This window comes from Empidonax traillii, unplaced genomic scaffold (assembly GCF_003031625.1).
Source record: "Empidonax traillii isolate 1590-97213 ecotype Southwest subspecies unplaced genomic scaffold, ASM303162v1 scaffold15:size5535645, whole genome shotgun sequence".
In the NCBI taxonomy this organism is placed as follows: Eukaryota; Metazoa; Chordata; class Aves; order Passeriformes; family Tyrannidae; genus Empidonax; species Empidonax traillii.
Window position 1 is genome coordinate 1,975,132 of NW_020955208.1, and position 24,287 is coordinate 1,999,418.

The 24,287-nt window shown below is 50.7% G+C and overlaps 1 protein-coding gene across 2 annotated transcripts; it reads right to left on the reverse strand.

The window, feature by feature from the left end:
• Nucleotides 1-1,494: 1,494 nt before the first annotated feature.
• MOB3C (MOB kinase activator 3C) lies at nt 1,495-24,036 on the reverse strand. Of its 2 annotated transcripts, none has more exons than XM_027893725.1 (5): nt 23,853-24,036; nt 23,212-23,375; nt 16,327-16,826; nt 7,094-7,296; nt 1,495-4,101 (listed from the first exon to the last, which is right to left on the reverse strand). In XM_027893725.1, the coding sequence occupies exons 3-5, from the start codon at nt 16,742-16,744 to the stop codon at nt 4,072-4,074; spliced, it is 651 nt and encodes a 216-aa protein (XP_027749526.1). In that variant the 5' UTR covers nt 16,745-16,826; nt 23,212-23,375; nt 23,853-24,036; the 3' UTR covers nt 1,495-4,071. The 2 variants fall into 2 exon arrangements, with proteins under 2 accessions (XP_027749526.1, XP_027749517.1); XM_027893716.1 differs by having other exon boundaries at nt 23,212-23,382.
• Nucleotides 24,037-24,287: the final 251 nt, after the last annotated feature.

Sequence of the window (24,287 nt, forward strand, 5' to 3'; positions counted from 1 at the left end):
CTCTTGTGTAAAAGACTTCATTTGCTGGTGCTCTGTTTTACCTCCATGCAGACATGCAGTAGTCCCCCCACACACCGCTGGCATTTCGGCTCTGACTCAGGGTCTCTTTTCAACAGTGACCTGAATGCCACACACTTGCTTGGAGGTTTTCTTGACATTTATGAGTCATTTATCCTTCCCTGACCTGCATGAGGGAATCTGGCTGACTAGGCTGTGTTAGCACAGCTATCAGACCCCAGGAAGTAAAAGCTGTACACATTCAAGAGAAACACTCTTGCCTCTAGTCAAGAAAGTCTTTTGAATGTTAGCCCATCTCCAAAAAAGTAATCAAGGAATGTTGTATTGTTATTAGTGTTATTAACCTAACCTAGTGTTATTAACCCATCTCATCCCTTTCTGATCCTGAGTGGATTCATGGTCATCTTCCAGCATGGACAGATTTTGGCCCCTTGGAAAAAACAGCTTCTAACTGTCTGCTTTTTCTCTCTTCCAAAGTCTTCTCTTACATTTTACAAGCTTTTAGCAAGACAGAAGGTACATCTCAGACCAGATCATGTCATGGTTACTGTGAGCATTCACCCAAGACTATCCAGCCTTAGCGTGGACAAGTTTAAACAAAGGAGCCACCACTCAGATCCACAAACCCCCCATGACCACCCCATGGCTCAACCCCACTGGGTTGCCAGTGGGTCTCCTGCCAGGGTAGGTCACCCTTGAGCCCTGCCCATGCCTGGTCAAAGGAAATATGCTTACTGGGTGAGCCCAACCCCTCTCCTTGTTCCTTCGCTGTGGCACTTTGTTCCACAAAGCCCTTTTTCTCCCATCCAAAGCTATTCCTAAATTCTCCAACATCTGCAGAAATTGCATAGCACAGTGTTTGCCCCATGCCAGCCTCTATCTGACCTGGTGACCAGTGCCACAGCCTTTTGTTCAGTCCCAAAGGAAATGGGTGGCTGCAGAGAAGAAAAACAAAATCCTGGTGGTAGCACATCTCCCTTTCATCAGAAGAGCTGAGGAATTTTGCATAGAGACAGATGAGTCCCAGGTACCTGGCAGCCAGCTGAGCAGATGAGTCATCTGAGGAGCTGGGGCTAACAAGTGATATGTGCATATTTAATGCATCCCAGTGTTCCTGCCTGCTTTCAAGTTGCTCAGGGATGTTTGTTGAAGCTCTGGGGATGTTGGAGCCTCGCAGGCACACTTCAGCCTCCTGAAAGGAGAAGTTTGACTCAGATACTTAGTGCTTTCTGCTTCATAAACATCTCTGTTGTGCTCAAACATTAAACTCTCTAGGCTGGAAGGCACTCAGATGGATGAGGACTTGGGGAATAACTCAGTGTCTTTGAGAGAGACGGAAAGGCCTCTCTGGCAGTGAATGATCTCCCTGTCTCCCCTTTCTAAACTGCTTCCAGAATTACTAAAGGTACAGTAGTCACAGCACAATCATGAGCTTTATTTCCTTGGATAAATCAGATTAAAAAGAAAAGAAATGAAGAAGAAAACAACAACAACAAAAAAAGACCTTTGAAATTCCTTTCAAATTGGTACTTGAGATGAGCCTGTGAGCTGATCTTTCAAAAATAGTGTTTTCTCTTCCACGAGGAAGCTCCATGGTGTGGAGGAGGCAAACAGGAAACAATCACAAAGCAACAGGGCTGAAATCCTCAGGCATGGGTTAAAAGTGCCCTCCCCTTTCATAAGGCATAGTGCATAATTACCTGGTGGAATTCATTGCTGCAGGACAAGTGGAGGGCAAAAATTAAAGCAGGCTTCTGTGCTTTATTTATTTATGGAAATTATTTACCCCAAGTCTTGTTTAACCAAGGGAGGTTAATGCTTTCTCTCTGGGTATCTGTTCAGTGACAGCACTATTCCTGTGGATTTTGGTTCCCATTGCCTAATTTGAATCTCCCAAGCTACAAAGTGTGGCTGTTGCTCACTGTCTCACCATCTTCCACGGTTGAGATTGATTTTGTCATCTTTGTACCTCACCTTGAAGTAGTTGTAGGCTGCTACCAGTTCATTCTCAGTCCCCACTGCTGAGGCAGCTTCTCCATAATTCCCAACCTTACAAGTTCCCAGAGGGTGCTGTGCTTTGAGAACAGCCAGGCTTCACTCTTTAGGAAGGCAGAACTTCCTGATAGAGCTGTTGTTGTCTCTTGCCTCTGCTTCACAAGCAATTCGTGCCCATGGTTCTGATTTATGTGAAGAGGCAGGAACACGGATCCCAGGACCCACACACCTTTGCCCAAAGTAGTGAGTAAAGCTCACCACCATGTATCCCTGGAAAAATACCTTCAGGTGGGATTCTGGTGAAAAGCCTTAAAGGGGAGGATGCTGACCAGCAACACTGGCCTCTGCCAAGCTGCTTACTGAGTTGTAAACTGAGGTCTCAGCATGGCATTGAGATCCATCAGTGCTGCAACTCTCAGGGGAAAACCTCTCTTCAGGTTATCCTGGGTGCTTTTTCATGGTTGCCTGTCTTACTACAGATGAATCAGAGAAGAATGAACTACACCAGGCTTATTAATGTTTCTTTAATTAGTAACAGAACAAATATGTTTGGACTTTGATAATTTTACACAGAAAATGTTGGAATGATGTATCAGGTGGTTTCGTGTCCATTTTGCTCCGTTTTATTTCCATGTAAAAATATACTTCTGGTACACAAGATTTAAAAAAAAAAATAGATTTTCACAACAAAGTAAGTGCTTTGAGCACTAAAAATTCACTTGTGCACTGTAATGTTGGCTTAAATATTTACATTTGCTAGCCATATTCCCTCCCTCCCCAAAAATGGGCAAACCCCAGATTATAAATATCATCTGTGTATTTTGGATACAAAACTTTCCCAGACAAAAGAGCAGGAAACATAAACATAACAATGCTGTGGCTCAGACAAATTGATTTTAACTCCCCCAAAAGAGTAAAAAAGAAAAATAAAAACACTTTTGTCAAAAGAGAAATGGCACAGGGAACACAACCTTAGTTATCAGGCACTGCAAGCAGAAGGGGAAGGAATTCTGAGACATACTTTTCAGGGCAGTAATGGCACAGACCAGGTAGCAATTGTGTGCTTTCAGAAGGTCAAAAAGGTTTAAGAATCATATTGGTTTGGAAGGGGGCCTCAAGAACAGAGCAGATGAGATGTCTCTTAAAGTCCTTCTCCACCTGCTGTAAGGTTGGATAATGGAAAAGCAACAATTTCGACAGCCAGCACCTGCTGACCTTGAGCCAAGACAACACATGAGGAAACGCTGACACGTTGAAAATGTTGTTTTCTGGCAACAGTTTCTTTCCACTGTTTTCTGAGACTTTCTCATGTAGACTGTGCTGATCACACTGAGAAGAGACCTTGTTCACCACCTCGGTCATGGGGCTACCCTGCCATTAGTCCAAGCAGTATGGGATGCATCCTAGAACATCATGAAGTCCCCTCTTCCAAATGTGGAAAAATCCCTTGAAAGGAAAAATGGTCCCTTTGGTAATGCATGAATTAGTGCAGAAGGAGAGACATTCACAGCTCATGGTTAAAAAAAGTACATCAATAACTAACCACGTGAAGGCAGCTGGGACAAAATGTCACCAGCTTTGCAGGGCTGATCTCAGGTGTTATCACAAACCCACTGCATGTGGGGAAGGCATTACTCGGTAACCAAGGTCACACCTGCTCACAGGGCAGGAATTGCTACTTAAATATTTGGTGATCAATGTAGCTGAGGACAAAACAAGAGGAAACGTCGCTGAAATTTTGATATTGGACATGGGATTGAGTCGTAGAAACCAAAGTGTGCAAAAGTGAACCAAATGTGCCTCCTTCTCCAGTAAGTCAGTGGCTTTCTGAAACAGGAACCATAAAACAGAGACTGGAACCTATTAAATGAAAAGCCTGTCCAGAGGTTCTTGGAAAACTTAGGATTTGGCCCTGGCCTGAAGAGGCTCTTCTGCAGTGTTTGTAGTTCATTGATTTGGAATGCCCAGAGCAAGTCCTTGGGAGTGGGTCTCCCACCACAGGGTGTCTTGTCCCGTTGGACTCCAAACGAGCCAGCAGAGTTTGCCTGCCAGAACACTTCAGTGGCAAATTCGTTCTGTCATTTCTTTCTGCAGAGAAAGGAAAGAAACAGTAAGCGCAAAAGACAGGTTTGAGTGGCGTGACGTGTCAGGCAGTTTGGCAGATGTCCAAAACCAACCCAAGGAAGCAACTGTGGGAGTCTCAGGGAGCGTTTCTCTCTTTCCCATGCCAGCCCTCCTGGGAACTGCTCTGCCTCAGCAGCTCCATCCTGGCATCCTTATTATTTGGGCTGTGCTCTAGCTTTGAGAGGAGTCCAAGGAAAGAGCTTTGGTTGAGATATTGAAAGGTGCAGGCCCTGCTCAGACGTGGAGCAGCCAGACAAGGCGATGCCACTCAGAGCCTCTCTTTGCAGCTGCCTAGGGAGACAGGACATGGAGCTGCTCCCAGTTCTTGCTCTGGGAGCTGACCACAGCTCACCCAGAGGACCTGTGGTTTTGGCAAGGGATCCCACAGTCACACTGCAATGCAAATGAGTGCTAATAACAGAGGCCACAGGAAACCTCCAGCCAGACCAAACTCTGTTTAGGCTAAGAGACTGTTTTCTTCAGCCAGAATGGCATCATGCCAGCTGCATTAGGACAGTGTCCAGCTTTCAGCTGGTGGGAGATGGTATTTGTCCTTGCCTTAAGGAGCTCAGCTAGTAGTTTCTAAATCACATGCATTGCTGCAGCGAGGAAAGTGAGATTCCGGCTCATCAGATTCGTGGCTTGTGAATTTGCACGTGCACACAGGTCCCCTCATGCACCCCAGGGGAAGGTTTGCACATGAAAATGTACTCGCAAAATAGATCTGAAGTAGGACTGGTCTGTGGAGAAGGAAGAATGCAACTCTGAAAAAAGAAGAACAAGTAGGATGACCCCACAGCTCTGCTTTAGTGTGTAACCAGCTGGACCCCTGCCAGTGCTGCAGCCCAGTACCGTGTCCTGCCCTTGTCAGGGAGGCAAGTGCACAGCTTCTCTCTGCCCCCATGTCTATTGATTTGTTAAAGAGAGTGAATCACTGCCTTTGGCTAGTTCTGACTGTAAAAAGGATCCCAAGATTTGCTAAGAAGTCACATCCCAAAGAAGCTTGACAAAAGGGAAATTGAAGCAGCAAAGGGAAGTTCAGCCAGAGGAAGGCTTAGAAAACTGAGAATTCCTTCACCCGTGTACTTTTTCCAAGCTATTTTGGCCTAACAGTGAATTTTCTGGCTAAGGACATGCTGGGTTGTTGGTTCTTTTTTTTCTTACTCCAAAATCTGCAGAATGGGCCTCCTCAGCAGAATTCCACGTCAGGAGTGCTCCAACCATAATACAGGACTCAGACCTGCTGTCACGCTCCAGATGTGCTCTCCCCACATGCCTGGTGGCCTTCCATAATCACATGCAGGGAACAGGCACCTCTGCAGGCAGGAGTCTCCTCTGTCATGGATTCAAAGGGACTAACTCCAGGCATGCAAATGCAAGGTTAGGACAGTTGTCTGGGCTAATGAGGCAGTCTGGTTGCAGGACACTCTGGTAACTCAGTGCCAGAGGGAAGGAGGTCCTTCCTCCTGCCTGGTCCTTCCTCCCAACCCTGTGGTTGGGTCTGCTTGAGGCTTGAATGCCAGGCAATGAGACAAAGATAGACCAGAGGCAAATGTGTCTCGTTTCCTTGTAGTTTAACCCCAGTTGCATCACGGGGGGAAAAAAATCTGTTCATCTTAGATTCATCCAAACCCATCAATCATCTCATGTTGCATGTGAGTCACTGCCTATTTAGCAATGCCAGCCTCTGCTTTGGCTACTAGGTGCTAATTATTTACATTAACAAGCATCAGTCCAAGGGGATGACACAATTATGGGATGTTTATCTACTCTGAAGAACTTTGTCATGAAGAGCACTGGTGAGGAACAGAGGACAGACTGATGCTGAGCTGCCATTTGCTGAAGCTGAGGGCCATTGTGTAATGAATGTCACAATCAAATTCTGCAAAATAATTAAAGTAGATACTGTTGTCATTCCAGTCTCCCCTGATTAGATCATCATCTCTCCATCCCCCAAAATCATGATCAGAGCAGACAGGCAGCCAATTGACTGACATAAATGAATGCAGAGGAGTAAAGTGCTTGGCATTTAGGGGCAGAGGCGTCTCCCCCACATCCAGATCCTAAACAGGCAGCTCATCTTAGGATGTTTCTTAGTTCTTCCTGGTACTAGGCCCTCTTGGTCTTCCCTGACTCTCTGCTGCTGGATACAACCTTTTCTGCAACCTAGCCCTTATCACAGCATGATAACTACAGGGTTTCCTAATAATTCTTCTCCCCACTGCAATGTCCTCTCTAGGTCACACTACACTCAACGTTGCCTCTGGCACACTTGTATCTCTTACAAAACTATGTGCTTTTTCTAGTCTATATGCCCAGGCTATCTGGTCTCTGCTTCCCACCAGTCCTGCAGTTTTCAAGGACTGACACTCTGCCTGGCTAATTGCTTCCCAAGGGCAGCTTCAGTGAGGCCTCTCAAGTTTGGCCTCGATAGCTGTTGTCTGAAGCTGCGTGTCCTACTGGGGACTCCCTTCCCTGCAGCCTCATTGTTATTCACGCTGGGATCTCAAACAGGGACCTTGGTCTGCTAAAAGGAAAGTCAAGACCATGGAAAGTAGGCTTTGGCTCAAACCTGACCCCTGAAAGCCACATGGACACAACTGGCTGGAAATACTTTGATGTGCAAATTGCATCAGAGCTACCCAGTCAGGATGGAGGGACACTGCACTGGGGTGGCCCTGAGGGTGCTGAAGAGCGATTCACAGACACCACAGCAGAAGCAAAGTTTAAGGAGGGTTTTCCAAGGGCAAAGGATTTTCTTGGTGTTGCTGAGAAGTTCTCTCTCAGAGCACCAAGGCTGATGGTTACAGGTCAGAAAACATGACTGTGTTTCTGAGGCAGGGTGGCTGAAAGAGTCCGTAGAGGGTCACTGCACTGCTCAGAGTCCTGCCCTCACCTGCTCTGTTCTCTCATGCCACTCCCACCCTCCACCTCCCCATCCCTGGGGCATCCTTACCAAAGGCTCCAGCTCCCGATGGTCAATGAGGCTGAACTCCCTGATGAAGTAGTAAAAGTGCTTGTAGCAGGTGTTGACGTGAGCCTCAGCACCCATGTTGATGATGCTGTCAAAGTGGTGGATATAGACATGGACGAAGACACGGAAGAGGCGGGTGAGGATCTTGGTGCAAACTTGCTGGAACTGCTTGGGGAAGGGAACACCTGCAAAGCAGAAGCAAATTGGAAGCCATTTGACAATTTCCAAGAAAACAGTAAGCATTTAAATGTCACTGGCACATTTGACAGGCAGTCACGGATGACAATGAAGGACTCCCTTGGCTAATGTCAAGAATGACAGATACACTGGGACAATGTTCCATCTAACTCTTCCCACATATTCCCTCATGGCCCAACAAACAATTTCACACAGGCATGGGCTGAGGATTTGGGGAGCTGCCCTAGCAGAGAAAGCTTCTTATCCACTGGAGGAGACCACAGATTTCCACATCTGGTTCAATCCAGAGCAATCTGGCTGAGGATTCTTCTGCCCCCTCTCCCTGCCTTTATCCTATAAGCCTGTGCAGGCACAGCATAAGCTGAATTATATTTACCCAGGTCCACAAAGTCAAACCACCTCCCAGAAGAAAAAATACCTTCCCTGTTCCTCTGAACTAAAAGCATGTTTCGCACTCTTTTTCTTCCTCCCCACACCCTCAAACATCACATCTGATGCATCAACAGAAACGGGTGGGGTTTCTACCTTTTCTCCTGATCCTTGTTTCAATAAAATGTCTCATTAAATCAGGGAGAAAACCGCCCATCTTAATGATGTTTGGGTTGTAATTTCACTGCACTGTATGATGCTCTCCCCTGATATGACCTCCCAGGATGGTCGAGACTGAGACCCACCATGCACTGCTCTATACTTGTAGCTTTGTTCCACACAAGGACACACCGTGGGACATTTACATCCCTGTCAAAACACGCTTCTATCACAGTGAAAATCTCAGGGCTGTGATACCATCAGTGCCAGTAACCGTGTGGTAAATCTCTAAAGGAAATGTGGCTTTGAAACCCTAAACATTCTGTCTTCTTTTTTTTTTGTGAGGAGGAAAATGAAACAACTGGAATTTGTTTTCCTGAAGCTTCTTCCTCTCCCCAGAGCAATTCAATGCAAATAGGCAAAGAACAAAATAAAAACCTCCTTCCCACGGTTGTGCCAGCCTCCTCCCTTAGCTTCTCATTAATGCAGCACATAACCTCTGAAAAATCTTTTCAAACAAACTCTGCTCAAGCATGGCCAGCTCACAAATTTTGCGCTGGGGAAAGCATCAGCAAATCTCCCAGCTAAAAAATTAAAAAGGGTAATTTTTATCTTTGAATCTTTCTCGTCAGCCTTGCAAGGCAATTAAAACACTTCTTTCCCAAAGGCTCCTGGCAGTTTTGTTTCCCAGCAGCAGTGCTGTGCCCTTCTCCTCCATAGGTGGCAAACACAGAGGTCCCATCCCTCCGACATCGTGTTTTCAATTGAGAGGGTTTGGCAGGTGCTGGGCTTGGTACTCATAAGAGAAAATGATTTTTGGTCTAAAACAGAGTCACCCTCAGCACAGCTGCAGAGCTCTCCTTTCCTGCCAGTCTGATACAGGCAGGGATCAGAGAGAGATCTCCTGGTTCCCCTGCAGCCAGGAGGGACACGGTGCTTTATCAACGGCTTCATTTGAGCTTTTTGCACCGAGTGAGAATTTGCCGAGCAAATAAAAGCTGTAATCACCCAGCTGGAGACTCAGATATGCCATTAGGGTGGCCCCTGCAGACCAGCTTTGAAGAACTGGTCAAGAAACATTTTCTTTTAATAAAGTAAAGTTTGTTACGGCAAATAATTTCTGATGAACACACATTGCTGGGCCCTGGCTGGGGAATATGCACTGTTCTGAACAACCCAGTCCTGAGCTGAGAAGGAAATAAGATCAGAGAGTGGACAGCAGGTCAAAGAATCTCAGGGTGCCAGGGCTGAGGGCATCTGTGGTCCAGACACTGCTGTCATATGAGCCACCTCCAGAGCTGCCAGATGGTGACAGGTAGCTTTCCATGGCTTTTGTCCTGAGGTTAGCCAGGAACCATCGTGTCCTACACATCAGTCACCCACAAGTCTTCATGGACATGCCTGCAGCTGAGAGACTTAGAGGGGAGACACCTCCAGCTACATTCCGGGTTTTCCAAGAGCAGCTTTTCCATCAGGGAACTGAGATTTAGCGTAAATCAGAGAATCAAAGAACAGTTTGGGTTGGAAGGGATCTTTAAAGGTCATCTAATGCAAATCTCATGGCTGTGGGCAACTACGGGAGCTGCTGAGCTCCTAAACCTAATGATGTACGGAAAGATACCATCAAGCTGCCAGGACCTCCAAGGACACTTATAGGCTACCCCAACTGAAGGTGATTCACATGAACCAGAAGCATCAGGAGCTGCCAGGAGGTGAAGCTGGGCTGCCCTTCTTTGTGTCCATCACCAGGTGTCAGTGTGTGGCCGTTCCCTCCAGACAAGTCCAGGCTGCAGTGGTGGCTGCCTGTTACTCATGGACTTCTACAGGTCACCCCTCACCCTACCGTGTCATGATACCACCAGCTACGGTCCTTTGGGACCAGGGATCACTCGGGTCTGGCTCTGACTCTCCCTGCAACAACCCTCTCACTTGCACACCTGCCTAGGGAGGCACAGCCCTCGGCCATCAGGTCCCGCTTCCTCTCCCCGTGCTGCAGCCACCTCTGTGTCTCCTGTGCCAGGACCCTCGATACAGGCTATGGATGCTTGACTGGACCCTGCCTCTGGCACGGGGCTCTGTGCCAGCTGATCAAAGCCCTTCCCTGCGGGAAGGAAGCAGGGGGACGGATATCTGATAAGCAAGTTGCCTCTGCCAGCAGCAGCCGTGCCTCACTGCTGGACTCCAGTGACTTGGAAAGCAACCCATTGGAGAAATTGCCCATCCCCTTGCCCAGAGCTGAAAGAAAAGGGTTCTCCAGTAAAGGCTGCATGTGAACAACCCGGGGAGAGCAGCAGAAAGATCTGGAATAAATAGGGCTCTCCCAGGGTCACAGCTGCTGGCGCAGCGGATGTCCAGCAGACAACACATGTGACATCCTCTCCAGCACATGAGGGGACACAGCGAGGGCAGGCCGTGCCTCCTCCCTGCAGCCAGCACATCCCAGCAAGGGGAAAGGCCTGGAACATGGATCTCAGCACTGGCCACGCACCTGTCCTGCCCTTGCAGATGTTTTGCTCCAAAATGAGCAGCTCATTGCCATTCACATCATGGCACCACCGTGGCACAAAGCAGGAGTAGCAGATTGGTGGTAGCAGCAGGGGGATGAGGCTAGTGGGACTGACTCTGCATGGCTGAGAGGTTCTGTTAGCAGAAGTATGGCAGGCCAGGGCAAAGTCAGGATGGAGCCCCAAGTTTTGACAAACCGCTCTGACAGGGTGACGCTGCTTGGCTTGGCTTCACCCTCCCTAGTCCTGCACACCTTCAGGGACCCAGCAGCTCCATCCCAGTTCATCCAATTGATGCTGGTCTCAGCTGCCTCAGGGGGATAGCAGAACACCACAAAACCCACCACTTGCTGCATTAAAACTACCTTTACATTTAACTCACTGGTGCTCACCATCCAGCGGCCTTGGAGAAAGCAGCAGCAACCTCCCAGTCTGGCAGGCGGTGGCCACCCTCTGACTCTTCTTGCATGATGTTTAGTTTAGATATTAGGAAAAATGTCTTCACTGAAAGGGTTGTCAGGCATAGAAATAGATTGCCCTGGGAAGTGGTGGAATCACCACCCCTGGAAGTGTTCAGAAGGCGTGCGGATACAGGATATGGTTTAGTGGTGATCACAGTGCTGGGTTAACAGCTGGACTCAATGATCCTAGCAGTCTTTTCCAATCTTAATGATTCTGTGGTTCTGTGAGTGATGAGGAGGGCACCAAAGGATGCAATGTGAACTTGCTCAAATGCCAGGAAAAAAAGATTTATAGACAAGGTCAGCTCTTCGCTTCCCCCCGTGATCCCAGGCGTGCACTACCCTGACACTGCACACAGACCAGACAGCTGGGAGCATCTCCTGCCCCAGGGAAGAAACAGCCCAATCCCAGGAGGAGTGGAGCAGAGCAGCCATCCGCAGCAGAGGAAAAGAGAGAACTTTACCCCTGTTCCAAGCCAGGGCAAAAGCCGTAACTACAGCAGGTAGAGTTTCACTCCAAGCAGCGTGACTCACAGCCCTGAAATGAATTAGCACCTTCAGTTTGCCTTGGATGTTTTGCTTGAAAATCCCAAGATATGATTTAAAGCTCCAAGAAATCTGTTTTTCCCCACTCTGTGCTGATTGCTTCAAAACATAAGGAAACCATGTGGGACCATGTGTAAAAGGAAATGAAAATGAGAGGTAACAAGTTGCCTGTGCTTATGGTAAGGGACTGCCAATGGCTCTTGGATCTTTCCTGCCATCTCCCATCCCTAACACTTGTGCTCCAGCCAATTTAATTTTTTCATGATGAATCAGTACTGGGAAGCTATTTTGCTTCTTGGCAATTGTACTTTTTTTCCTCTGCAAGTGCAGTAATTCAGTGAACTTCGTGATGAATTGTTGTTATTTCTCAATTTCATTTTGGCCACCGTGGTGTTCGGTGACTCATTTTTCCTAAAAATAAGTCTTTAAAGCCCCATTTAAAACTAATAGCATGATGGCAGCAGCTGCAAGCTGCCGTGGTGTTAATTTTGGAAGAAAATAGCAGAAAAACAACAAAAAAAAGACAAATTGTGTAAAAAATAGCCAGTTGAGAGAACACCAATAATTAGCCGAGTTCTGAACATTTTTCTCCTGTTGTTATGGCGAGAAAGTATCAGATAATTTCGCACCAAGTTTTCTCTCTCTCTCTTTTTTTTTTTTTTTTTTTTTTTAATTGTTTTGGGGCCACGGTTGAATGGCAGAGCTTGAGTTTTGAAAAGCTTTCTAAGAACTGTTCCAAAATCTCCTGTGACCGACACTCTGTAGAGCCGCAGGCAAATCTGGCGGAGATCACGGGGTGTTTCCGGCGCTGGGTCCGGTCCAAATGCTGTGCCTGCACTGATTTAAGAACAGAGGGGTTTCAGCAGCCACAACGGTGCCGATGTAGGACACCTGGCCTTGTGCAACCAGCAGCCTGATGCTGGGCTGACTGGTGCAGACATAGCCAGCTGCCACAGGCTGTGGAAACCCCATCCGGCCAACCCTCCTCCCCAGCATGCTGCTGCCCAGCAGCAGCTCCCTAAAACCAGGCGCCACAGGGCAGAACGATTGCAGGGGGGAGATGATATTTTCCAGGTGGTAATTTGTTCATGTGGCCACTCGCTGAATAAATCTGCTGATATGGTTTTACCAGCTGGTAAAAGCACACCTGTAGAATCATTTATTCTTCTCCCTGAATGGTAACAATGCTTATTCTCCGTTTAAATGCATTTTTCAGGACAGCTACGTTGGTTGGAAGAGTGGAAACAAAGCACTAGTACACACAAACTGATGCAGGTCATCTGGAAAAGCTGCTGCTGCTGTAGATTTATAGCAACCAGGTTGGCATAGCTCACCCCATGCAGGGATTTGTCTCATCTTAACTGGCTGACAAACAGGTTTCCACTCCAGAAAAAGGATTATGGAGCGGGATGGAGCCCTGCAGGTGGATTTCCCTGGGGATGGGGAAGGCACAGTATCTCCCCAACCCTTGCTGTGGTATGCAGGGGGCTTGGCAGCACCCCCAGACCCATGAATAAACCCCACCACGGGGATTTTCTACTGTTGCCATGCGAGGGCTGCTGGTTAAGTCTGCCAGGTCACAAGCTGTCTGCTGGTGTCGGGCTCCCTTCCTGTCCTCTGGCCTCACTGCAGAGCTGGCACAAGCTCTGAGTCACACATCTTGGCTAAACCAAAGGTGTTTTTCACTTGGGTCCCTCTGCTCCCCTCGCACCTCTGACACTGTGCTGAAGGAGCAGATGCTTTAGTGGTGCCCAGCTCTGCTCCAGTCACAGGAGCTGTGACCATTTACCCCAGCCAAGGTCTCCCCTGTGATGCCAAAGGACCCTGAGAGCCCACAAGCCAGTGAACCATCTCTGCTCCTTTCCAGCTGAGTCTCTCACCCTGGGGTGAAGGATTTCCGCCCTCTGACCCAGGAAATACCAAAACTGCCACGACAGCTGTGAGCAAGCCCTGGTGAATCATGTGCTGCTCCTGGCTTTGCAGCTCTTGGATGCAGAAGGATGCTGAGGTTAGCCTCAGGCAACATTAGCAAGTTTGGGGAAGACTTCTGTTTCTAAAATAAACAAACTTAGGAAAAAAGGAAAGTCTGTTTTGTCTGCGGTCAGGTGGCCTTAGCCAGGGAAATCTTTGTGCTGGGACAGCTTTATGGCACATGGCAAAGAGGGGTCAGGAGGGGAAGCTGAGATGCTTTCTCAGCTTGTGAAACACTTGCACAGATGGTGATCAGCTGTGCCCAGGGACCTCTCCAGACCAAGCAGGACTGAAACAAACCTTCATGCTGAACCCCACCTCTCCTGCTAATTTCTCTCCACAACTCCAAAGCATGACATTTATAATTTCTCCACACCAAACTCCTTTCACCTCCTTAAAACACATCACATCTCCTCTGCGTCCTCTCAGTGCCTTCCCTTGTTCTGGATCTTTTCCCTTGTTTCTGGCTCTTTAGGAGAGAGGCTGGACATCAACATTTGGTCGCTCTGGCCACTGTCCCTGAGTCCCACATCCTGCCCAAGCTCCTCCATCATCCAGTGCATCCTGCCCAGCCTCCTCCATCATCCAGAGGGACGATGAGGAGCAGCCCGTCAGGAGCAAGCGGATGTGACATTTCCCTTCAGCCAAACACCTCCATCTTCTGAAATGCCAGAGCTGCCAAGCAATTACAAGGCAGGCCAGTGAAAGGCACTTAATTGGGGACATACTGATGACAAAGTGCCACCGGCTCCCTCCTCCCCCTGTCTCCCCCCCGCCAACACCAGAGTACAACCTCAGCCTGAGTTCTCTCTTGCACGTGTGAGGCCAGAACCACAAGAACGTGCCAGCAAGAGGACTGAAGTCACTCGGGGGCACAAGGGTCCCCACAACAAAGGTGCTTGGAAGAGGGACCCCAGGAACAACGTTAGAAGAGAAAAAAATGGATTTGCCCCATGATCACCTGCAGCTATCCTGGATCTGACTCAGAACTGTCCCCACACTGAAACGAAAAAAGAAGTGGAAACCAGAGGCACCAGCCATCCCTCCCCACATCAGGATGTGTTACACCTTGGAGGGAGAAGTGCCAGAAATGGGGTGCAAACCAGCAGGGCCATGACTGTATTGGGCTTTTGTGCCTCAGAGGGAGACATGAGCAGAGGGTGCTGCAATGTCCCTCCTGTGGTTGCCTGCTTTCTACAGTGTTAAGACTCCCTTACTCCCCACAGCAGCTTTCAAACAGCATGCCATCCCAAATCACACCAGAAAGGCACGAAACTGGACCAGGTCACTCTCCTTTCTGGCTGAAGAGAAAACAGAGTAAATCCATTTCCATGCCTCTGCTTTTAAGGGTGTGTAGATCTTCTTCTCGAGGACAAACTGAGAAGGGGAAGACCTAGCCTGCTCCCTGTGGCAAACCAGAATTAAAGGGGAATTTGTTGTCCCCAGCAGAGCTGGGGCTGCTGGCTCAGAGCATCCTGCACCGACACTGTCAGCCAGCCACTCTTCCAGCCTTCTCTGGAATGCATGGACACCACGGAGCCCACGAGGGAGAGATGCCTCCATGGCACAGTGAATGTCCCTGGTGAATCCCACGCACCCCCAAGCCATCCTATCTACAGCACAAGGACCCAGCACTGCCCTACCCTGACAGCCCCAGACCACCAGCAAAGGGAAGAAGGCAGCGAGTGCCTGCAGGTCTTGGCTTCAGGGAGAGAGAAGGAAACCCCCAGGAGGGGAGTTGTCCCATCCTAACCCCAGGCAAAGCCAGAGCAGCCAGGTCAGATCTGGGGTCTGGGGAGGTCACCCCATCCCAGGGCCAAAACAGTTTGGCACAACCAGGCTGCAGGCACTGCCTCCCCTCTTGCTTATGGAGACCCACAACCCCTCTCAGCCCCCAAGGGCCAGAGACTTCCCTGAACAGGACAGACAGCTATATGTATAGCATAGCCAAGTGGGGCTACAACAGTGAGTAATACCAGTAATCCCACACAGATCATTTTCTTCAATGTTTCCCAGCATATTAATGAAAATTCTGGTCCTAAACTGCAACGATTCCATCCAGCTCTGTCGGCTGTGCTGCTTGGCAAGACAAAAAAGGTCAAGCAGACTTGCAAAGCCTTGCCTTTCCCCGCCAGAGCTCCTTAAATGTATTTTTACATTGAAGTAACTTCGTGTTCCACCTGTAAAACAACCAGTCCAAGGCATGACCTGAGGCTCTTGAAGACCCACCAGCCAAGGCATCAGCTCCAACCCTTGAACTCATCTCCCCAAATGACAAAAAAGCAGTGAGGTAGCAGCTACTGTTGGCCTTGGCAGGTGCTGAGCATTGCAGGTCAGCAGCAGGGGGGTTAGTTTGTAGGCTATGTTGCCTTTGGCAGCTGCTGCAAGCTCCCAAGGCCAAACTTTTTGAAGGGGTATATTGTACACCCTGGGTCTTGGCAGTGGAAAGGCCAAGATCATCCTGGGGACACGAATATCTCTGCTCAAGTGATGCCTCAGCTACACAGCAGGATGTGAGGTATCATCAGGGCTGAGATGGAAAGGCCTGAGTGAAGCAGCAAGGTCAGACAAAGGCTAGACTCTGGGACCATGAACCTACGTGGAAAACGAGAAAGAAATCGATTTGGTTAGCTCAGAGAAGAGCGTGCTGCAGGGATGTGATCACCACCTCTAACCAGCCCTGCGGCTCAGCTCCTTGAGGAAAGGCAAGGAAGTTGATGACCTACCAGCCTCCACTTCTCACAGGCACAGCACACTTGGAAAAGTTCAAGCACAGAACAGGAGAACATTGTGTTCCACATCCCCTAGCAGCAGGATGAGAAACCCTGAGCTCAGTTTGCAGCAAAATGGTGTGGGACAGACACTGGGTAACACCTGGAACAGGAAAGGTCACAATACTCGGGATCGCAAAGTCCAGCAAGACCAACCCCCGAGGCGCACCAGCGGCTTGGGAACCTGCACCAGTTAAAAACCCCAGCCTTCCTGCAAAGAACCAGAGCACACTCACCTATCCTGGTAGGGAAGATGTCCTCGTTGTTGATGAGCATCTCGATCCAGTCCATCAGCATACACATGTACTGCGGAGCCGACAGCTTGGTCGGCTTCTTGTATTTGCTATCGTCCTGCCACCTGTACTCGTACTTGAGCCCCCCAGACATGATGGGGCAGCTCCTCTCCGTGCAGTACTCCGACATGGTGCCGTAGATGAGGTTGATGCGGTTGAAGAAGTCCACCACGTGCACAGCGATCCAGTCATTGATGCTCTCGCCGGGAGGCAGCTGCACCACCGCCTTCAGGTCCAGCCCGGACTTGAGGGAGGCCTGGGCTTTCTTGTACAGCTCAAAGCGCTGGGTGCCCGGCTCGAACTTCTTTCGGGGACGAAACGTTTTGTCCTTGTTGAAGACTTGCTTGAGACACAAAGCCATGGTGGGCAGGGCCTGCCAGGGCGAGGGCAGAGGCTCAGCGCAACATGAAACCCAAGGCTGGGGTCTTCACGGGTGGAGGTTTCTGGAAGGAGAAAGAGTCACATTTGGATCACATACGAAGCCAGAAGCATGTGTGGGCACACTCGCAGGGGTGAGTTCACACCAGCTGGCCTTGCTGCTCTGGCAGCACATGGGAACAGAGATTTGGGGTGAGCTTCTGGCCTCTCCACACACAGCAGCTGGAACAGCTGCTGTCACCTCAAGGAGCAGCCCCCGGCACTGGAAAGGATAAGCACTGCCACATGTGCCCTGTGCAAGGACTGATGGCAGACAGAGCCCTTCCTCCCTCCTGAGCACCCCAGGAGCTCACCAGGCTTCACCCGACCTCTCCCCTCCCGGCTTTTACCGATAACTGCTGCGACAGAGCAAGAGCCACAACATCGGCAGAGTCCACCAGCTCAGGTAGTCCCAACCTGGTGGCCCTTTCCTCTTTCTGGCAAAGGGGAAGGATCTCTTTCCCAGGGACTTCTCAGTGCAAATAACCCCTGACCCTGCCACAGCGGCTGGCGAGCGATGCCCCGGGGACTGCGCTGCGACTGCAGCTGGCTGCTGGTTCACACAGCCCCAGCGCCCAGATGAATGGGAAAAGACGGCGCGGGGTGTGGGGGAGGATTACTTCTGTTGTTCTGCCCCGTGTATTTGTCCTGAAGAACAAAACACACATCCGAAGGAGGGAAGCGCAGCCCGGCGCAGCAGAACACCGTGCCAGGATGCGGCCGCCCCTCTGGGCGCGCACACAATGCATCGGGCAGCCCTCGGCTGGTGGAGCCGATGCTCCGGCTCACTCGGTCTGGAAGTCACGGCTCTGCAAAATGCTGAGCTGACCCCTTCCTGCCCGAGGTCAGCCGCACAGACGAGGGCTGCGGTATTTTCCTTTTCCTCCCTGAAGCTCCGGTGGAAATCCCGGGCATTTCGTTACCTGCGCTCATCGCCAGGGGTGGTAATGTGAGAACAAGTTTCCCCTGGTGCTAAATGCTTGGCTGAGGCTGAGGGAAGAGAAAGTCCTCCAACGGCCTCCCCCTGATGGGAGGAGATGGAGAAGCAGTTAAGAAAAAGGAAGGAAAAGGTTCATGGAAAAGAGAAGTGACTGACCTAAACTCACAAGCAGGAGGGAATGGTGCAAACCTTATAGAATCATAGAATCATAGAATCAGCCGGGTTGGAAAGGACCATTCACCATTAAAAAAGACAACTTTAGCCAAAAGCTTGCTACATAAACTCTGTTTCCTAAACTCAGTCCTGAACCCCAGACAGATCTTATTTTGCCCAGTAGAGATCAGCTAAATATCTGAAAAGCGAAGCCTTCTGCTCCTCTTCCAGCTCACCCCTGAGGCCATCGCTCAGAGGCAGCAGGACCTAGTGATCATCCCAAATGCCAGCAGGATCTGCCTGGCAGGGATTTCTGCACTGCAGCCAGCAGGTGGCCCCGAGGGGAAAACCCTGGCTGGGTGCAAGCCCTGGTGTGAGTGGAAACCCCATCACAAGTGCCATTAGTGCACTAACCACAGCCTTTCCCACAGGCTGGAGCTGGAGCTTTGCCACTGTTACATAGCTCACGGCACAGTGTTATCCAACCTCACCATCAAACCAGGTGCAACCAGACCTCAAAATGTAAGTTTTAGGTGGTTTCTGCCCCACAGAGGGGGTCACAGCCATCACACAATGTTATGCAGTATGACTTTAATAGCAGGGTATCTGCAGACCTTCCCTATCTCATGTGGCTGGCTGGGATTTTTATGGCTCCACCCCTATTGCCCTCATTTGTTGCCCAAGGGCAATGACTGGAGGATGTTTCTTGGATGCTTTTTCTTCCCTTTCTCCAAGCAGCTGGCCCCAACCATGTCAAAGAGACCTGTTCCCCACTTCAAAAAAAAAAAAAAAAAGCATGATATCTCCAAAATGCCAACCGATGGAGGGAGCTGGCAACCTGTCATGGCTCCTCCCTGTCCCGAGGGAAAGGGTCTGTGGCACAGCAGCCCTGATGGATCCCTGTGGAGGCCAGGGGGCTACGGACACAGTGAGAGTGTAGAGAAAAGCCCTTCTCCAGGGCTTCCTGGATTCCACATATTCAAGGCACATCCTGTTGATAACACCTCTAAAAAAAGCCCTCTGGGGAGTTTTCTAACACCTAACAGTTTCTAAAATATATATGTGTGCACACATACATTTATATTTATATATAACTACTGCAATGCGGATCCTAATCCAGTAATGCAGGAAGTGCCAGGATACCCTCAGGATGAGGCACCCAGCAGGCTCCATTTGGAAGCAGGCATGAGGAGGCTGAGCAGTGCCTGGCCCTGCAGCCAGGTTTCCCTGGAATTTCAGCAAGCACGTAGTGCCAATAAACATTTCTCCATGTCACCATTTCTGCTGGTCTCAGCTCTGCTCCAGGAGCTATTGCTGTTTGCAGGCTTTTCCCTGCAGAGACTGGGTTGTTCCAGGGTGATGAGCAGCCACCCTGCCAGATGACATCCCATTAAATGTGTCACTTCCAGGGGCCAACGGCAGTGAAATCAGTTCTCCTTTAGTGTGTCACACTGCCAGACCTCCACAAATACTGAGCCACTAACTGGGAAACAAACATCCCATCTCCTGAATCCAGACCTCTAACTCATCCATGACTGCATTCCTGCATCATCCACAGCTGGATCTCTGTGTTATCCTGCATGCTGCTCTTTCATCAGACAGGTGGGAATGTGCCTCATGACTCGGTACCATCTGAATAAAACAGCAGTTATAAAAAAAAGAGAACAACAAACCTGCTAAACATCTGCCAGCTGTTTTCCGACCATGTATCTGTTGGAGATCACTGGAAATGGAAAAGCAAAACCTGTTGCTGCCCAAGTACTCAGAGACCTGTCCCTGAGCCAGTGGGATGCCAGCACAGCACTGCAGCCTCTCTGCTCTACAGGCAGCAGTTTTGCTTTCAGGATCCTTGTCAGCACTGCTACCAAATTACCAAGCCATTAAAAGACCTTGTCAGTCTTCGATGGAGAAAAATGTTCCCCAGAAATTATATTTATCACAAAGCCAAAAATACATCCTGGGATTTATGACCCAAAGAAGCACAGAGGGGCACTGAGCCAAAAGACAGATTTGTTCTCTACCTCTCTCCAAAGTTTTAAGTGCTTAGAGAGATCGACGTGCAGGGAAGGATGGGAGCAACAGTGGACACGACCAGGACATGAAATCCCAGTTATGGGAAAAGGGCCTCAGCAGTGAATGAAAGACCAGATTTTCCCAGTGTCCACCCTCATGCATCCGACCTGGCTGGTGCTCTTCCATCATCTCCCAAGTACTTGGGGCAGATCCATGTAAAGAGATGGAAAGTGGGAGATCTTCCAAGGTTTAGCTGTGGTGCAGAGTTCAGCTGAGCCTGATGTTCAGAGCTGTTGTGTTCCTGGAAATCAGACTGTGGTCCACTGGGGCTTGGGGTGGGACAGGAGATCCATCCAAGTCCAGATCGCTGCTTGCACTGCCTATTTTGGGAATTCTGAAGGGCAAGCTGCCATTCAACAAGCTTAGACAGCAGGTTCCTACGACATGACCGTACAGATCCCGCCGCCAGCCCTGGCAGGGCCATGGCAGCAGCCTGCAGCTCTCTGCCTTCAGTTCCCACGTGCAAAATCAAAGCTTTTCCTAGAGGAGCCTTGGCAAAGGCTGCAACCCCCCTTCCCCGCGCTGCAGTTCCCATCATGAGGTGGTACTGGCAACCCAGGGGCTCACACATCCCTTCCTGAAGCACTTGCAGACCCCCAAATCAAAACTCATCCCACTCCCGGCAGCGGACAAGGAGTGAAGCAGGTGGCTGTGGAGCTGGAGACCTTCCCTGCCGTCACCCTGCATCCCCAAAAAGGATGGTTGGAAGAGGATGAGAGAAGCTGCTGGTTAGAAAGAGACAGACACTTCCCATGGGACATCCACACCACAGAGTACGTGGTGCTCGCCCCCATCCGCGCTCCCAAAATAGCCTTGGCTTTGCAAAGGGCTGGCTACAAACCCAGCTGAGTGACCACAAAATCCATCCCATCCTTGGCCATGAAAGCTGCTGGCTTCAGCCCTGCCCCTGGTTTCACCAGCAGCAGCAGAAGCAAAACTCAGTGGGGTTTAGCAAGAATCAAATGAGCACAGGATGAAGCTCTGCAAGGACACGGCAGAGCCACTGCTGGGGAGGTAACAGGCAGAGACACGTGAAAAGCTGATTTCCTAGACTGCTGGCAAGTCTAGAGATGAAAGGAAATGAACTGGATGGGAGGGATGTAAGTTCAGGGTCAGACTAAGCTGCTAATTTCAGATTTGAGGGCTGTTTTCATTTTTTATTTAAGCTCTTTCTTTCCTTCCTTCCTTCTTTCTTTCTCTCCTTCTTTCCTTTCTCATTTGAAAACCGAAGAGGACCATGGCAAGGCAAAGGCTTTGTTGTAAATTAAAAACAACTCAGAGAGGTCTGTTTAGAAACTGGCAAAACAAAAGGGGAGAGCAGGCAGAGCAGCGGGAGGGGGTGCTTCCTCCTCCCCAGTCCTGCAGGAGCGAGGCAAGGTCACCAAAGAAAACCTCCGCTTTTGACCCCAAATAAGCTTTAGTCAGAAACTCAGCAGGAAGGATCAGTCAGACCCACTGCCAGACTCCAGGATGGTGGTCACGGGGACAGTCCCACGCTCCCTACCTCTGTTTCCCCGATTTTAAAACTGATCTCCCTCCCCAGGCTCCCTTTATATTAAGGGCTGCCAAAACAAAGGCTTCAAGGGGGAAAAAAAGTGCTCTGCAAGCGCCTCTGAAGAGCACTAATGATCGTGAAGGATAAGGAGAGGTGGAAGCTCCACACCAGCACCTCCCAGGGCTCCAGTGCCCAGCGCATCCTCCGTGGATCCATCCCCAGACGGTTACACACTTGCACAAGCATCTGCCTGGAAGCCGCAGGCGGCCTCGTTAGCAGCACATTCCAACCCTCGTGTGGCAGCTGGGGAGCACAACAAGGGGTCCAGCACCACGGGCAATCACAGGGAGACTCTGGTTCCCACTGCTTTGGGAAGAGGCCGAGCAGGGAGAGCGCAGATCTGCCCAGCTCCAGGAGCCTCAGAGCAAAGCGTAAGTCAACCACCACCAGCTCTGCACATCCCTCTTGGGCTTCCCTGGGAGGATCTTGTGTTTGGGGCACCCAGATGTCTGCCACTTCCCTGCTTTAGGGGGTTCCCTTCTCCCCACCACAGCAGCATAAAAGTCCCATCCAGCCCCATCCCAGGGGGAGGAACAGGACAGCATCAGCACAGCTACCATGTGCCAGAGTCCTGAGCCAGCCAGCCTCCAGATGGACAGTCTGCCCAGAAAACAGCTGGTCCCAGGACGCATTGGCTTTTCACTGCTCTAGGAAACATCACTGCCTGGCTGCGGACTCAGCAGGCCTTGTCTCTGGGCTTCCCTTCCAGCCCTGTGTCCAGGCTTCCCCTCAAGCCCCAGAGAAGTCCAGATACAGTTTGGTCTTCAGCCTGTCCTAGAACATCTTTACAACCAGGGCTGCTTCTTGGTGGATTCATGCCCCAAAGACCAAGGCTGCTTTCCCTGAGCAGCCCTTGAACTGCAGCCACCCCAGCTCCAACCCAGGCATGGTGCTTCCAGGGAAGGGAGTGTATCCCCTCTTTTCTAGCCTTTCCAGCCTTCTAATCATCTGTGGGAAGGGAGCTGCAGAAAGAGATGCTGGGGAGCACAGTCCTGGGGTGCTGGCCCTGCTCCCTCTCTGCTTCCTGCTAGAGCCAAGCCCCAGCTGGGCTGTCCGTGAGAAATGGGGTTATTGGCTGCCGATCCCAAATATAACCCAAACGATGGAAAATTCCAGGAAACGAGCCAAGACAAGATGCCGGGATGGGGATTAAGGCCTAGCACACAGGCTGGGGGAACTTCAGAGAAGCTTTGGGCTCTCAGCAGCATCTCCCTGCTGCCAAACCCTTCTTCTGCAAGCTCCCCTGGTGCTGCAGAGACCCACGAGAGCATCCTCGAGCACCCACCTCCAGAGCAGCAAGACTCAGCCTCCCACACCCCAGCTGGGGGCAGCTGCCAGCAGGAAGCCATTGCCGGTGCTTCCCCCAAATCACATGGCGCTCGGAAATCCCCAGCTCAGTGCAAAACAGACCCAGACAGCTTCCAGGAATGGCACTGCACGTTCCCTGGCTTGCCCCCCAGCTGTCCCCGCTGTCCCCCTGCTCTGTCCCCTTGCCCTGCCTCCCTGACACACCACCAGTGAAGCAGCAGCTCCCTGGGGACCACAGCCCAAAGGCACCAGAAAGTTTTTCCTGAGTCACACAAGACACCTCCAAGCAGGAAAGCAAAGCGCCATCTCTGCAGGTTAGAGGCAGCACGTCCAGTTCACTTCAGGCATGATACCCAGTGGGGCTGGGTTTTTTTGGGGGTACCTCATTCCTGGGGTCTGAGATCTTGCCGCTGCTATCACTGATTTGCTGGGAGCCCTTTAAAGAGGTGTCTGATGGCTACAGTGATGTCCAACAGCTCTGGTTCGGTCCCAGGGGTGATCACCTCGTTGTCAGAGTCGTAATTCCAAACACCTGGAGTTCCAGGCCTTTGAGCTCAGGGAAGAAGACGAAAAGAGATAAGCCAGCTGCTGAAAACCCATCTCCACTGCTGGCTCTCCGCCAGCTCCCCCGCCCACAACTTTCCGCCTTCCCTCCGACACCGGCAAAGCCGCTGCCGGGACTGTCCCACTCGGGAATCAGAGTGTCTGCCTACACCGTGTGTTGCTTCCCCTTGCCCGTCCCCCTTCCCCTGCGGGGCACCCTTTCCCTGCACACCGCCAGCCATTGGCACGGATTCCGGTCCGGCACTCCCGAAACAGGCTCCCTTGTATTTACTCGCTGCTGAGCTGGGACACAACAGAGGAAGGGGAAGAGCCTCCTGAAGGCGTCCATACCCCAGCTGGGGGAAGGATCGCTCCTTCCCCGGCTAACGCCAGCCCAGGTCTTGCCCATCCCGTGCTTAAAAGCACCTCAGGAGCATCCTCAGGGGTGCAGTGCTGTCTTTTTCCAACCCCAGGACTCACCTCATCGCCGGCACTCCTGTTTCCAGCTGCAAGTCCCTCCGCTGCACTTTCTGCTCATAGTCGTGAAAAAGGGAAAAAAAAAAAAAATTAAAAAGAAAAAAGTCCAAGCTGGGCTCTACTATGGGGACTGTCGGCGGTCCGGGGATGGCCGCAGCAGGGAGAGCCGCCGCGCTCCGGCGCTCACTGGGGTTTCGTTAGAGAAACGCGGGGAGCGAGGGTTTTTCTCCGGTCAGTGATGTCACATCCTGACCCTGCCGGCAGCTCCAGCTGTCTCTGGAAAACCCTCTTGGAAGCCGGCCTGCCGCCCCCCCCCCCCCCCCCCCCCCCCCCCCAGCCGCCGCGGTGGGCTCGCACGCTCACGGGTGGGCACTCAGACCCACACCCACACCATTCCTGGATGCTGAGATCCTGTTTGGCATGCAGTCCCATGCCGCT

Bases quoted from the DNA above. Each gene is read 5' to 3' on its own strand.
- MOB3C (XM_027893725.1), bottom strand. From the start codon at position 16,744: ATGGCTTTGTGTCTCAAGCAAGTCTTCAACAAGGACAAAACGTTTCGT. The intron at 7,297-16,326 runs GTGAGTGTGCTC...TCTGCTTTGCAG, and splicing joins CATCTTCCCTACCAGGATAG to GTGTTCCCTTCCCCAAGCAG. The intron at 4,102-7,093 runs GTAAGGATGCCC...CTTTCTCTGCAG, and splicing joins ATCGGGAGCTGGAGCCTTTG to AAAGAAATGACAGAACGAAT.